General features: G+C 34.0%; 1 protein-coding gene across 1 annotated transcript in view; it reads right to left on the bottom strand.

The window, feature by feature from the left end:
• Positions 1-16,181, bottom strand: part of LOC132556246 (uncharacterized) — a 139,812-nt gene that overhangs the window by 89,200 nt on the left and 34,431 nt on the right. Inside the window, 3 exon segments of the mRNA XM_060220630.1 lie at positions 968-1,085; positions 3,127-3,282; positions 7,810-8,354. Of these exon segments, the coding sequence (XP_060076613.1) occupies positions 968-1,085; positions 3,127-3,282; positions 7,810-8,354 (819 nt within the window).

The following is a 16,181-nucleotide window of genomic DNA, read 5'->3' as shown; positions in this document are numbered from 1 at the left end:
GGGCGCTTTCGACCCCAACCTAGGACCAAATGTTTTCCTAGGTGTCCATCTTTTATAATAACTGTATCTATTAATTATTAATTTTTTGTTATAGACTAGGTGTGGGCGTTTTTGATCCCCACCTAGGAACAAATGTCTTCTTATGTAAAATTTGTTGTTCATGCTTAAAACTCTTTATGTTTCAAGTACGTCGTTTTTATATTAATAAACGGCCAATTTCAATCAAATCTGATCGTTTGTCTTGTCTTTTATGCTTATACATTTGGTCCAACAGCTTGCCCTAATGACTGTCATTTATAAACATTGAACATTACTTTGACTTGAAGTCCTTTCAAAATTTTTTTTTTTAATCTTTAGCAAAATCAGCCTGATTTATTAATTTTGAACTTGAACAAGACATAAGGCATGAACACAAAATTCATACTTGAGCAAGGGGAACGTCTCATGAATATGGGACCTGTTTTCACTCTGTTATAGTCTTATCGTACACTTCACCTGTTGTTCACAGTACATTATAGACAAGCTTTATAAAAAAAATACATTCTTTCATTGTGATATCAAGAAATGTTTACAAATCATCAAGTCTGTTGGAAAGGATTTAAAAAAAAAAATTTGTGATGAGTTCAAGAGATTTTTAGAATTATACCAACAAAACAGTATGGCACTATACATAGATATCTCGCCAATAAAATAGTTAAGGATTTTATAATTATCATCCTGTATTGTACAAAACATTTTGTTATATTTGTAGTCAATTAGTCAAGAGGAACCACAATTCAATTTCTTTTCTACAAACTTTACTGAGTTACTCACTAAGGACTTTAGATCTATCAAATTCAACCATCATCTACTTCAGTGCAGTTTCCTACAAAAGCTGTAACTTTTCAAAATTGATATTATTAAATTTTTCGTATAGATAAAAAATTAATATTAAGCTTTCGGCCAGGATTTTACTTCATCAGCTTACTGTTATATTGTGTTTTGTTGTTGTTGTTTTCCCCACAAAGTCACTGATTACAAAGGCAAGCAAATATGTAGACATCTTCCTGGACGTTTTGTAAATGTCCGCCTGGAATCCATCACCCCTGTAAATCATGATGTTAATTAATCATAAATTACATACAGATGATTCAATAGTAATGATATTATCAAACCTGAACAAAAGAATCAAACATTGTCCTTAATTAACAACAACATTGTCCTTAATTAACAACATTGTCCTTAATTAACAACATTGTCCTTAATTAACAACATTGTCCTTAATTAACAATACATTGTCCTTAATCAACAATACATTGTCCTTCATTAACAATACATTGTCCTTAATTAACAACATTGTCCTTAATTAACAATAACATTGTCCTTAATTAACAACAACATTGTCCTTCAATTAACAACAACATTGTCCTTAATTAACAACATTGTCCTTAATTAACAACATTGTCCTTAATTAACAATACATTGTCCTTAATTAACAACATTGTCCTTAATTAACAACATTGTCCTTAATTAACAATACATTGTCCTTAATCAACAGCAACATTGTCCTTAATCAACAACAACATTGTCCTTAATTAACAACATTGTCCTTAATTAACAATACATTGTCCTTAATCAACAATACATTGTCCTTAATAAACAACAACATTGTCCTTAATTAACAATAACATTGTCCTTAATTAACAATAACATTGTCCTTAATTAACAACAACATTGTTCTCAATTAACAACAACATTGTCCTTAATAAACAACAACATTGTCCTTAATTAACAATAACATTGTCCTTAATTAACAACAACATTGTTCTCAATTAACAACAACATTGTCCTTAATTAACAACAACATTGTCCTTAATTAACAATACATTGTCCTTAATCAACAATACATTGTCCTTAATAAACAACAACATTGTCCTTAATTAACAATAACATTGTCCTCAATTAACAATAACATTGTCCTTAATTAACAATACATTGTCCTTAATTAACAACAACATTGTCCTCAATAAACAACAACATTGTCCTTAATTAACAATAACATTGTCCTTAATTAACAATAACATTGTCCTTAATTAACAATACATTGTCCTTAATTAACAACAACATTGTCCTCAATTAACAACAACATTGTCCTTAATTAACAATAACATTGTCCTTAATTAACAATAACATTGTCCTTAATTAACAATACATTGTCCTTAATTAACAACAACATTGTCCTCAATTAACAACAACATTGTCCTTAATTAACAATAACATTGTCCTTAATTAACATTGTCCTTAATTAACAATACATTGTCCTTAATTAACAACAACATTGTCCTCAATTAACAACAACATTGTCCTTAATTAACAACAACATTGTTCTCAATTAACAACAACAATGTCCTTAATTAACAACATTGTCCTTAATTAACAACAACATTGTCCTTAATTAACAATAACATTGTCCTTAATTAACAACAACATTGTTCTCAATTAACAACAACATTGTCCTTAATTAACAACAACATTGTCCTTAATTAACAATACATTGTCCTTAATTAACAACAACATTGTCCTTAATTAACAACAACATTGTCCTCAATTAACAACAACATTGTCCTTAATTAACAATACATTGTCCTTAATTAACAATACATTGTCCTTAATTAACAACAACATTGTCCTTAATTAACAACAACATTGTCCTCAATTAACAACAACATTGTCCTTAATTAACAGCAACATTGTCCTTAATTAACAATACATTGTCCTTAATAAACAACAACATTGTCCTTAATTAACAATACATTGTCCTTAATTAACAATAACAACAGTAAAAATAACAGATTGCTTCTCTTTTATATCAAATAGATGGCCACAAACTTTATCTAGTCTCTATACATCATCATCATGACATCATCATCTTGACATCATCATCATCATGACATCATCATCATCATGACATCATCATCTTGACATCATCATCATGACATCATCATCATCATGACATCATCATCATCATGACATCATCATCATCATGACATCATCATCATCATCATCATGACATCATCATCATCATCATGACATCATCATCTTGACATCATCATCATGACATCATCATGATGAACACCAAAGACTTACCTTTTTTCTGTCGACAGCCTTGGCATGTTTGATAAAGACATGAGATGTGGTTTTCGTAATAATGTCACCTGGAATGTTGCCTTCATTGCCGGCTCGTCAAAACAAGGAAACGCCTTTCTGGCATCAGTCGGTTCCATTTGTGTGGTAGCCAAGTAGCTGTCACAAACCAAACAGGAAATATAACTACACTGTCACAAACAGGAAATATAACTACACTGTCACAAACCAAACAGGAAATATAACTACACTGTCACAAACAGGAAATATAACTACACTGTCACAAACAGGAAATATAACTACACTGTCACAAACAGGAAATATAACTACACTGTCACAAACCAAACAGAAAATATAACTACACTGTCACAAACAGCAAATATAACTACACTGTCACAAACCAAACAGGAAATATAACTACACTGTCACCAACAGGAAATATAACTACACTGTCACAAACAGGAAATATAACTACACTGTCACAAACAGGAAATATAACTACACTGTCACAAACAGGAAATATAACTACACTGTCACAAACAGGAAATATAACTACACTGTCACAAACAGGAAATATAACTACACTGTCACAAACAGGAAATATAACTACACTGTCACAAACAGGAAATATAACTACACTGTCACAAACCAAACAGGAAATATAACTACACTGTCACAAACAGGAAATATAACTACACTGTCACAAACAGGAAATATAACTACACTGTCACAAACAGGAAATATAACTACACTGTCACAAACAGGAAATATAACTACACTGTCACAAACAGGAAATATAACTACACTGTCACAAACAGGAAATATAACTACACGGTCACAAACAGGAAATATAACTACACTGTCACAAACAGGAAATATAACTACACTGTCACAAACAGGAAATATAACTACACTGTCACAAACAGGAAATATAACTACACTGTCACAAACAGGAAATATAACTACACTGTCACAAACAGGAAATATAACTACACTGTCACAAACAGGAAATATAACTACACTGTCACAAACAGGAAATATAACTACACTGTCACAAACAGGAAATATAACTACACTGTCACAAACAGGAAATATACCTACACTGTCACAAACAGGAAATATAACTACACTGTCACAAACAGGAAATATAACTACACTGTCACAAACAGGAAATATAACTACACTGTCACAAACAGGAAATATAACTACACTGTCACAAACAGGAAATATAACTACACTGTCACAAACAGGAAATATAACTACACTGTCACAAACAGGAAATATAACTACACTGTCACAAACAGGAAATATAACTACACTGTCACAAACAGGAAATATAACTACACTGTCACAAACAGGAAATATAACTACACTGTCACAAACCAAACAGGAAATATAACTACACTGTCACAAACAGGAAATATAACTACACTGTCACAAACAGGAAATATAACTACACTGTCACAAACAGGAAATATAACTACACTGTCACAAACAGGAAATATAACTACACTGTCACAAACAGGAAATATAACTACACTGTCACAAACAGGAAATATAACTACACTGTCACAAACAGGAAATATAACTACACTGTCACAAACAGGAAATATAACTACACTGTCACAAACAGGAAATATAACTACACTGTCACAAACAGGAAATATAACTACACTGTCACAAACAGGAAATATAACTACACTGTCACAAACAGGAAATATAACTACACTGTCACAAACAGGAAATATAACTACACTGTCACAAACAGGAAATATAACTACACTGTCACAAACAGGAAATATAACTACACTGTCACAAACAGGAAATATAACTACACTGTCACAAACAGGAAATATAACTACACTGTCACAAACAGGAAATATAACTACACTGTCACAAACAGGAAATATAACTACACTGTCACAAACAGGAAATATAACTACACTGTCACAAACAGGAAATATAACTACACTGTCACAAACAGGAAATATAACTACACTGTCACAAACAGGAAATATAACTACACTGTCACAAACAGGAAATATAACTACACTGTCACAAACAGGAAATATAACTACACTGTCACAAACAGGAAATATAACTACACTGTCACAAACAGGAAATATAACTACACTGTCACAAACAGGAAATATAACTACACTGTCACAAACAGGAAATATAACTACACTGTCACAAACAGGAAATATAACTACACTGTCACAAACAGGAAATATAACTACACTGTCACAAACAGGAAATATAACTACACTGTCACAAACAGGAAATATAACTACACTGTCACAAACAGGAAATATAACTACACTGTCACCAACAGGAAATATAACTACACTGTCACAAATAGGAAATATAACTACACTGTCACAAACATAACTACACTGTCACAAACAGGAAATATAACTACACTGTCACAAACAGGAAATATAACTACACTGTCACAAACAGGAAATATAACTACACTGTCACAAACAGGAAATATAACTACACTGTCACAAACAGGAAATATAACTACACTGTCACAAACAGGAAATATAACTACACTGTCACAAACAGGAAATATAACTACACTGTCACAAACAGGAAATATAACTACACTGTCACAAACAGGAAATATAACTACACTGTCACAAACAGGAAATATAACTACACTGTCACAAACAGGAAATATAACTACACTGTCACAAACAGGAAATATAACTACACTGTCACAAACAGGAAATATAACTACACTGTCACAAACAGGAAATATAACTACACTGTCACAAACAGGAAATATAACTACACTGTCACAAACAGGAAATATAACTACACTGTCACAAACAGGAAATATAACACACTGTCACAAACAGGAAATATAACTACACTGTCACAAACAGGAAATATAACTACACTGTCACAAACAGGAAATATAACTACACTGTCACAAACAGGAAATATAACTACACTGTCACAAACAGGAAATATAACTACACTGTCACAAACAGGAAATATAACTACACTGTCACAAACAGGAAATATAACTACACTGTCACAAACAGGAAATATAACTACACTGTCACAAACAGGAAATATAACTACACTGTCACAAACAGGAAATATAACTACACTGTCACAAACAGGAAATATAACTACACTGTCACAAACAGGAAATATAACTACACTGTCACAAACAGGAAATATAACTACACTGTCACAAACAGGAAATATAACACAAAACAGGAAATATAACTACACTGTCACAAACAGGAAATATAACTACACTGTCACAAACAGGAAATATAACTACACTGTCACAAACAGGAAATATAACTACACTGTCACAAACAGGAAATATAACTACACTGTCACAAACAGGAAATATAACTACACTGTCACAAACAGGAAATATAACTACACTGTCACAAACAGGAAATATAACTACACTGTCACAAACAGGAAATATAACTACACTGTCACAAACAGGAAATATAACTACACTGTCACAAACAGGAAATATAACTACACTGTCACAAACAGGAAATATAACTACACTGTCACAAACAGGAAATATAACTACACTGTCACAAACAGGAAATATAACTACACTGTCACAAACAGCAAATATAACTACACTGTCACAAACAGGAAATATAACTACACTGTCACAAACAGGAAATATAACTACACTGTCACAAACAGGAAATATAACTACACTGTCACAAACAGGAAATATAACTACACTGTCACAAACAGGAAATATAACTACACTGTCACAAACAGGAAATATAACTACACTGTCACAAACAGGAAATATAACTACACTGTCACAAACAGGAAATATAACTACACTGTCACAAACAGGAAATATAACTACACTGTCACAAACAGGAAATATAACTACACTGTCACAAACAGGAAATATAACTACACTGTCACAAACAGGAAATATAACTACACTGTCACAAACAGGAAATATAACTACACTGTCACAAACCAAACAGGAAATATAACTACACTGTCACAAACAGGAAATATAACTACACTGTCACAAACAGGAAATATAACTACACTGTCACAAACAGGAAATATAACTACACTGTCACAAACCAAACAGGAAATATAACTACACTGTCACAAACCAAACAGGAAATATAACTACACTGTCACAAACAGGAAATATAACTACACTGTCACAAACAGGAAATATAACTACACTGTCACAAATTTTATTGAAAATTCAGACAATCATAATTTAAGTGGTTTGTTAGGGCTATTCAATCTACATTTATTTGATGTTGACATTACACTATACTGTACCTGATGACACATGTCAAAATAATTATTCCGAACAGAAATATGGATCGCACACTTCAGTGAACATATCAAAAACAATTTTCTGAATTTTTGAAAGTAAGCTTGTTTGTTACAACAAAACTTATTTAAAGCTATTGATATTTTTGAATGAAATGTTCTAGGATATCAGAAAGCAATTCTGGCGAGTTATTGCGTGTGTTAAAATGCAACCGTTTTCCAACAATGACAAATACAGCCAAAATAGGTGTGGAAGGTGTTGTCTGGCAGTGACAATGCCAGTTACAGGATAAAATGTTATATTCCACATGGCCACTAACTTGAAACCCAACATTATCTCAGGTGTGAAATTTCTTTTTACCACTAATCAGTACTCACATTGTCTTATTTCCTCTGGTGTACGAACTCAGATAGAGACCTTTCATGTCATCTTTTAACGGCCCATCAAAATTCATCCCTAAAATATAATTCTTGCCAGCCATAAGTTTTGTATAAACAATCAGAAACTGTCTTTCCTCATCATAGCCGATTCTCGTGACCCCGATATCGAGGTCTCCGTCATCTGTCACCGTTACACTTGTCTCGTTGATGGACAGTTTATTGATATGTAGTGTGATATTATCAGTGTTTTCCAGGCAATCCACATGGATTTTAACCTTCCCATAAAAATGGAATGAGGATGGATCGACGCCGTACATATCAGGTTTAAGGTCCAGTTCGTAGTGATTTGGTTTCACACTGCGAGGCAAGCGTACATCTTTTAGGACATGTTTTGATGAAGTTGACACTCGTTGAAGCCAGGCTTTTATGGTGTCAAAATTTTTTTCCATGAAATTCATGTGGTTTTTTGTGTTTTCGACAGCCTGGGAGAACGCTGTTGATCCAGTACCAAGATCTGGGTGTGTGTCAATAAATCTTCTTAGCTGAAAAAAAAAAAAATGGGTACAAATTACAAAAGCAAAATTAAGTAATATCGGCAATATAGATAACGTTTTCGTATTTTAGTATCGGAAATACTTAAAAAAATAGGCTGTTTGACTGTAACAATAGGGTGTTCCCTGGTGGTAGTTTTTAGGCCAAAAAAACTGAATGTTTTGTTATTTGTGTCTCTAAATTTTTTAATCAATAAAAGAAAAAATAGAAGTATATTTTAATGAAGAAAAACTTAAGGATATAAGGATTACCATTCTGTTTTGTTCAGGTTATCAAAGGATGACTACAGTTGAACCCTGTTATTCAATTTAGGAATGAAACATAAGATTTTGTACTGAAGCATTGAACTGTCTTGTTATGACATGTATGTGTGTGATGTGATATATTTACCTGCAAAAGTCTGGCATTTATATTGACCATAAATGCCATCAGTTTAATGATTATCTACTCAAGGGATAAAGAAACACAGGGTAAACTTTGAAGTAAGAATGAAGATTAAATCATACAGAACAAAGTGCAAAATCAACTATTTGTATCTGGTAAGTGATTTAGGAGTAACTGAAGGGAATTAAAACACAACTCTGCTATCTCAAATCAAAATGAACTGATTCTCCTAGAAATGGAGTTCATGAGTAAGTTTATCCTCCTCATTGGGACGTTGGCCTATTCGTCCAAGAGGGCCAGAGTAACAGGCGAGGCTGGCGTCATCAAACCTGTCTATCCAACTGGTCCAACAAGTGCTCAATAGGGGATAGATGGGGGCTGTATGGCAGCTAGCACAGTGAGTGGATATTGTTGTTAGTGAGAATGTCGCGACAGATTCTCGCTTTATGGGGCCGAGCATTATCCTGCTGGAATGTGAGGTCGTTTTACTGCAAAAAATTGGGACAACTTTTCTTGGGGGCTCTCACTTGTTACTACTTTACCTTGTAAATAGTACCTTCGCTCGTTTGGGCATTTAATTCTGGGGAATTATATTTTTCATTTTAGGCTTGTTTTTTGTACTTACATTTGTTACATCATTCCATTTCCATGTTGTTCTCAAGTCTATGTACCTGCCAGGGCTTGCCCTGTAAGTCACGTGCATACACTTTACTCACAATGAGTATTAATTACACAATTCCGGGATCGCTCGGTGACTCGCAATGAGTTCTTAATTATCACAACTCCGGGATCGCTCGGTGTTGCAGTGGGGTCGCCCACTTAACCTTATAACCTTCAGGGTCGCCTGGAGGTTGTGTTAGCTTTGAGGTTGCATGGGGATCACCCCACTTTCAATTAATTATGTTGTAAGTAATTTTGCTTATTTGTAAGTAGATAGGTTTATTTTGTATCTTTGCTTTGTACCAGTTTATATTTTTTGTAAATTTAGTAGGAAGGTAGATAGTGAGCAGCCCCTAAGATTGCCAAAACCTAGTTTAGTTTTTTATTCCTATGTCCTGAACAAGGTAAAGTTAGTATTGATGTTCAATAAATTTTCTTTTTCTCTGTCAACTGCTGTTTGTGTCATGTATAAACTGCAAAAAATTGGGACAACTTGGGGTCGGGATATCATCTCTAAACCTAGTGGTAGTTAAATTACTCACTATCACAACCGGTGGTGATTTAACTACATGTGAGATCCTTCCCCCAACCATAATCTATCCATCCCCAAACCTATCTGTCTTTATTACGCAGAAGTCAGAAAAACATTGTCCATGATGTCAGTACACAAGATGTTAAACGTCTGCTCGAAACAGGGTGAACATTCATCCGTATATAAAACCCACCTCCACTGCCTCAGTGGGAATATTCTGAGGGAATGTGCTGCCACGCAAGTCATACGACGCTGGCAATGAGCAGCGATAAGGGGAAGACATACAAATGGATGACATGCCCACAGACCAACTTCCCACAATAGTTTCCGTAGAGTTTTCGCATGAATTTGTTGGGTATGAGTACCCATGGTATGGAAGGCAGATTCCGTGGCAGTAACGTGTCGATTGAGCACTTGTCGTGACGTTGTGAGGTCACACGCGGACACCCAGACCTACGTCTCTTAGCAACCCATCCAGTCTCCCTCTGACGTCTAACAAGATGTTCAATAGTGCATATATACGGACACTGAAATGTCTGGCAACCTGTATTTTGCCTTGGCATAATTATCGCAATGGCCTGACCCTTCTGAACTTCTGTCAGCCGTGATATCAGAAATTAATTAAAATATCGGAAAACGATGTGTCTCTATCAAGACTACCTAATGGTATATCAAGCAGTATAACTCAATGTCACAACACTGCTGTGCATGAGGTTTTTCTGTCGCTTGCTTTCCCCGGAAGACAACATAACACAATACAATAATACAACATTCGATACAGGACCACATGCACTGTAACCTAGAGAGTTGCTTGACCAAATATTATTCTTTTTGAACAACACGTTTGCAAAATATTGCAAATAATGTCAGCCTGCGTTTCTTTATTCCTTGAGTATATATTCATTCTATAAAGAAAGTATTTTACACACAAATAGAGACTTTAGATAAGAAGCCTGTCAACACAATTTTCTAGAATTTAAAATTAAACCATACATCCCAGTACTAATCTTAAACAATAACAAGCATCCTACTGTATCATTTATTTTTGTGGGGTTCAATTTTTGTGGGTTTTTTTTGTGGGGTTCAATTTTTGTGGGTTTTTTTTGTGGGGTTTTTTGTGGGGTTCAATTTTTGCGGGGTTTTTTGTGGGGTTCAATTTCCAAGGTTTCTGTTTTCTTAAATCACTATTTCCTTAACACTTGATTCTGATGTAACTATACCTCAATATTTGAAATCATTTTAACAGTTCATGGATATGTGAATTCGAGAATTGTGAGTTTTTCAGAAAATCAACTAAAATATATTCCCCACAAAAATTAATAATTTTACACTAAGCTGGAGTGTAATGCTATAGCGATGCCACAGTGCAAACATACTTAATCTGGTGCAGTGGAAGTATGGTATACAAACAATATACTGAATTAGTGCACTTCTGTCAATAAAATAAAGTTACTGTTGAAGCTAGCAGTGTATAGCAATATGAAGTCATTGGTAACTGCAAATATTGAAGCATTCAAGTGCTTTCTGAAGGCATTTATAGTCAATGTAATTGTCAGTGAATTAGCAAGCTCAGCAAGCTTCATGGCAGACTGACCAAAAAGGACAGAAGCAACATAAAGGTTCTACTTTCCACTGTTTTCCAAGGATGGATAAAAGAACAAAAAGTAGATACAGAAACAAATAAATAGAAAAAAAATGTTTAATGTATGAAGGGAAGCTAAAGTTTGATTATTTAGAAATGTGTCTTGTATAGCAAATTTAATACTGGACGAAAATGGTGAGTTTAACTCCAGCTTTGATGCGTGAATGTTTCTCTGTACACTGTAAAATCATACATATTTTAGTGGAGCTAAAATTTCATGGCTGGCACATGATTTCATGGATTAATCTTGCTCACCAAATGCACTAGTACTAAAATCCATATCAATTGTTATCTGTTTATCATTTTGTGTATGTAGAGTACCCATAAATTCGACAAAATTAATCGCTCACAAAAATTCATGATTTTACAGTATAAAGACCTTTCCTTGCACAATGTTGCTTGTCTTTTGAATTTGATACCTCTATATATGGGTACACTTGATTTATCTGATTATAGTCTGAGCTAGCAGTTTCATTTGTATGGTTGCTATGTTGAATCTCCGAGTTCTAATCTACTCTGATTTAACCAGTCAGAGCATTTCCCTTTATTAATACCTTGGTCCTCTTTTCTGTTTTAATCCTCGCAGATGGCTGTACAAAGAAACAAAAGTTGCACGAGTCATATCCTGTATTTACCAATGCCTACGACATATTGAACAGAGTTTTACCCAAAACATTATCATTCTCAGTGACAAAAACAGAAGATGATGACAGGAAACAGAACTTTGCTGTTCCACAAAAAAACTGGCAGATATCACAGAGCATTATCATTGCAACAAGTCCTATTTAAAGATGAGATTTAACAATAGATGTGTGATAGAGCATTAAGTCCTATTTAATAATGAAATTTAATAATCGACGTCTGGTAGAAGATTAAGTTTTTTCCACATCTGACACAAAGTAATTTTCTATAAATTTTAAAGTTAATTTTACAGACACTACATTTTATATGTTAGCTTTGGAGGTGTCTACCCAGAAATACATATCTGTGGTTCCGTCACTACGACTGTGTTCATCAAGTTTTTGAAAAAGTTAGAATCCTTGTCATATACTACAATATCTGGTTGGTTATTGATCTCAGTAGGACACTGCTCTGTTTCTTCCTTCGATGTTATTTTACAAAAACTAATGCAACTTTCAGACAAATTTAATCTGTGAAGATATACATCATGGCAGATCAAGCTAAAATATTACAAACGTTGACCAAATATTTTAACTTCGTAATTATTTCAAAAACCTGACATAAATTTAGCCTAACAATTAATTTGACTTTTCACAATAATTATCCCAAAAAGCTGTGTTATGGTATTACCAACTGAACTTACTAGATAGAATTATCTAAGAATTTTACAACATTTGGTTTCATTTTAACAATTTTGTGGGTGGTTTGAGATTTCTAAAAATCAAAAATGCACAATTCAAACTACAAAAGGCACACAGACAGAAAAGGCTTAAATTAAAGCGAGTGTTTTATTATCAAAAGGGTATAAAAAACAGATATTACAGAACTATACAGCAGTCCAGGTTATCAGTGGGAGGTGCTGCATCATTGTGTCTATGATGTTCAAATACATTCAGACTTGTTTTAATATTAAAAAAAAATTTTCCCAATTTTTTTTATATTGTTGTTGAACTTTTTTTTAATCTTAGTCCATGATTTATATGGACAGAAAATGACCATATAAAAACTGACATGAATTTATATGGACAGAAAATGACCATATAAAAACTGACATGAATTTATATGGACAGAAAATGACCATATAAAAACTGACATGAATTTATATGGACAGAAAATGACCATATAAAAACTGACATGAATTTATATGGACAGAAAATGACCAGATAAAAACTGACATGAATTTATATGGACAGAAAATGACCAGATAAAAACTGACATGAATTTCAGTACAAGTTGATTTAGTGTGTAAGCCATATCCACAACATATAGTGCCAACAAAAATGTATATTTTTTGCAAAACCACAAAAATTGAGTCCCACCAAAAATATGCTTTCACAGGATACGAAATCATTGAACTTGTTTCATCATTTGACAAGAACACTCTCATGGGCTCCACAAAATATGTGAGTTGTGTTTACGATCAGAACGGAAAACCGAATCTCCCCTCTTCTGAAACTTTTTTCCAGAGATAACAATTGATGGCATTTCTTCACAGAATTTATATATAAACTTTCACATTCTTTCTCTGTCTCCTTAGGTGACGACATACGTGACAGCATGGAGTTATGATGTCACCAAGGAAACAATGGGAACCAATCACATTTATGCTAGGTCATATTACACGTGTGTTATATAGAAAATTTATTGAAGAATGAAGAGCCAACGTCAGTCTCAAGTTGGTGGGTTAAACAGCAGGGGGCTGTGTGTTGGGTATGGGTACCAGGGGGTACCCAGGGGGGTGAAATAGAGTATAAAAATAAATCAAGGTAGTTTCAATCACAACATACCCAAGCGTCACCTGTTAAGTCTGGTCATTTATTGACCTACTAGTTTCACCTCTAAGCGAGTTTTCATCAGGACAATATTTCAACAATTTTTCACACCTGATACATAAGGTATCTAAATAGTGAAAATGTCGTGTGACAGATTATTACATATATATACATATTATTTACATCTATTCTGATACACAATGCTAAGGTTGTCCTTATCAAACAGAAATGTTTTACCAGAAGGTCAACGTATCAGGCAAATAATACACAACTGACTTGTAGCAGCCAATTAAAACACTCTCTCTCAAAATAAACAACAGAAATGATAAACAATGTTAACAAGAATTACGGGTAGTTACAACGACTCACATTTGTCAACTTGTCTGTATCATCAGAATCATAACGTTAACAAAAATTACAGGTAGTTATAACGTCGCACGTTTGACAACTTGTCTATATCATCAGAATCATAACGTTAACAAGAATTACGGGTAGTTATAACGACTCGTGTTTGTCAACTTGTCTGTATCCTCAGAATCAAGCACATATTGTATTTATATTTTTGTACGATTAATTAAGAAAGTGAAATTTGAAAACCAGAGGTGGAGTTCAGATTGTGTGATGTGTTGTCAGGTTTGATGACGAAACAGGTGTACAGACAGAAATATAACTCAAAATCGATAACTATTATGATGGAATAGAAGTTCTTATAACACAACCAGTAGAAGATTTGTGTGTGACGTTTCAATGACTACACGGTCACCTTCATCTTATAACACAACCAGTAGAAGATTAGAGTGTGACGTTTCGATGACTACAAGGTCACCTTCATCTTATAACACAACCAGTAGAAGATTAGCGTGTGACGTTTCGATGACTACACGGTCACCTTCATCTTATAACACAACCAGTAGAAGATTTGTGTGTGATGTTTCAATGACTACACAGTCACCTTTGTCTTATAACACAACCAGCAGAAGATTAGAGTGTGACGTTACGATGACTACACGGTCACCTTCATCTTATAACACAACCAGTAGAAGATTTGTGTGTGATGTTTCAATGACTACACAGTCACCTTTGTCTTATAACACAACCAGCAGAAGATTAGAGTGTGACGTTACGATGACTACACGGTCACCTTCATCTTATAACACAACCAGTAGAAGATTTGTGTGTGATGTTTCAATGACTACACAGTCACCTTTGTCTTATAACACAACCAGCAGAAGATTAGAGTGTGACGTTACGATGACTACACGGTCACCTTCATCTTATAACACAACCAGTAGAAGATTTGTGTGTGATGTTTCAATGACTACACAGTCACCTTTGTCTTATAACACAACCAGCAGAAGATTAGAGTGTGACGTTACGATGACTACACGGTCACCTTCATCTTATAACACAACCAGTAGAAGATTTGTGTGTGATGTTTCAATGACTACACAGTCACCTTTGTCTTATAACACAACCAGCAGAAGATTAGAGTGTGACGTTACGATGACTACACGATCACCTTCATCTTATAACACAACCAATAGAAGATTAGAGTGTGACGTTTCGATGACTACAAGGTCACCTTCATCTTATAACACAACCAGTAAAAGATTAGAGTGTAACGTTTCGATGACTACAAGGTCACCTTCATCTTATAACACAACCACGTACGTAGTGTACGAAATGGTACGGAATCAACCAACATTTTAGCAGTACTATAATCCTATGTACACTAAGGTCCTGAAGAAAACGATCCAAAATACAGCAGGAATGTAATTGGATAATAGTTTTTGACAGACGACTGATGTGTTTGAGCAAGTGTTGAAGCCACCTACCAACATAATATGTAGCATAGTTATCAAAACGTCATCTTCGACAGGTTGTGTTATAAAACTTCTATTCTATTGACATTACAAACCTGAAGAAAATGTTTTAAAAAATCCCAATAATAATGGTTTGATGAGAAAACGCAGGTTTGGTCATAAAACCTCAGGAATTATTAAACATCTTTAACACAAATTATGATGCCACTGCATGCTCCTCTCCTCCTTGAAAAGTTTCACTGAAGTATCGCTTCACACCACTGTCGCGCAAGACACAACAGCAACTAAGTTTTACTGAAAGACACAATACCATGTGAAAATAA

The sequence above is a fragment of the Ylistrum balloti genome, unplaced genomic scaffold (genome assembly GCF_031769215.1).
Source record: "Ylistrum balloti isolate Yb309-2 unplaced genomic scaffold, AGI_CSIRO_Ybal_v1 Utg370556, whole genome shotgun sequence".
In the NCBI taxonomy this organism is placed as follows: Eukaryota; Metazoa; Mollusca; class Bivalvia; order Pectinida; family Pectinidae; genus Ylistrum; species Ylistrum balloti.
This window is presented reverse-complemented; position numbering and strand designations above follow the sequence as displayed.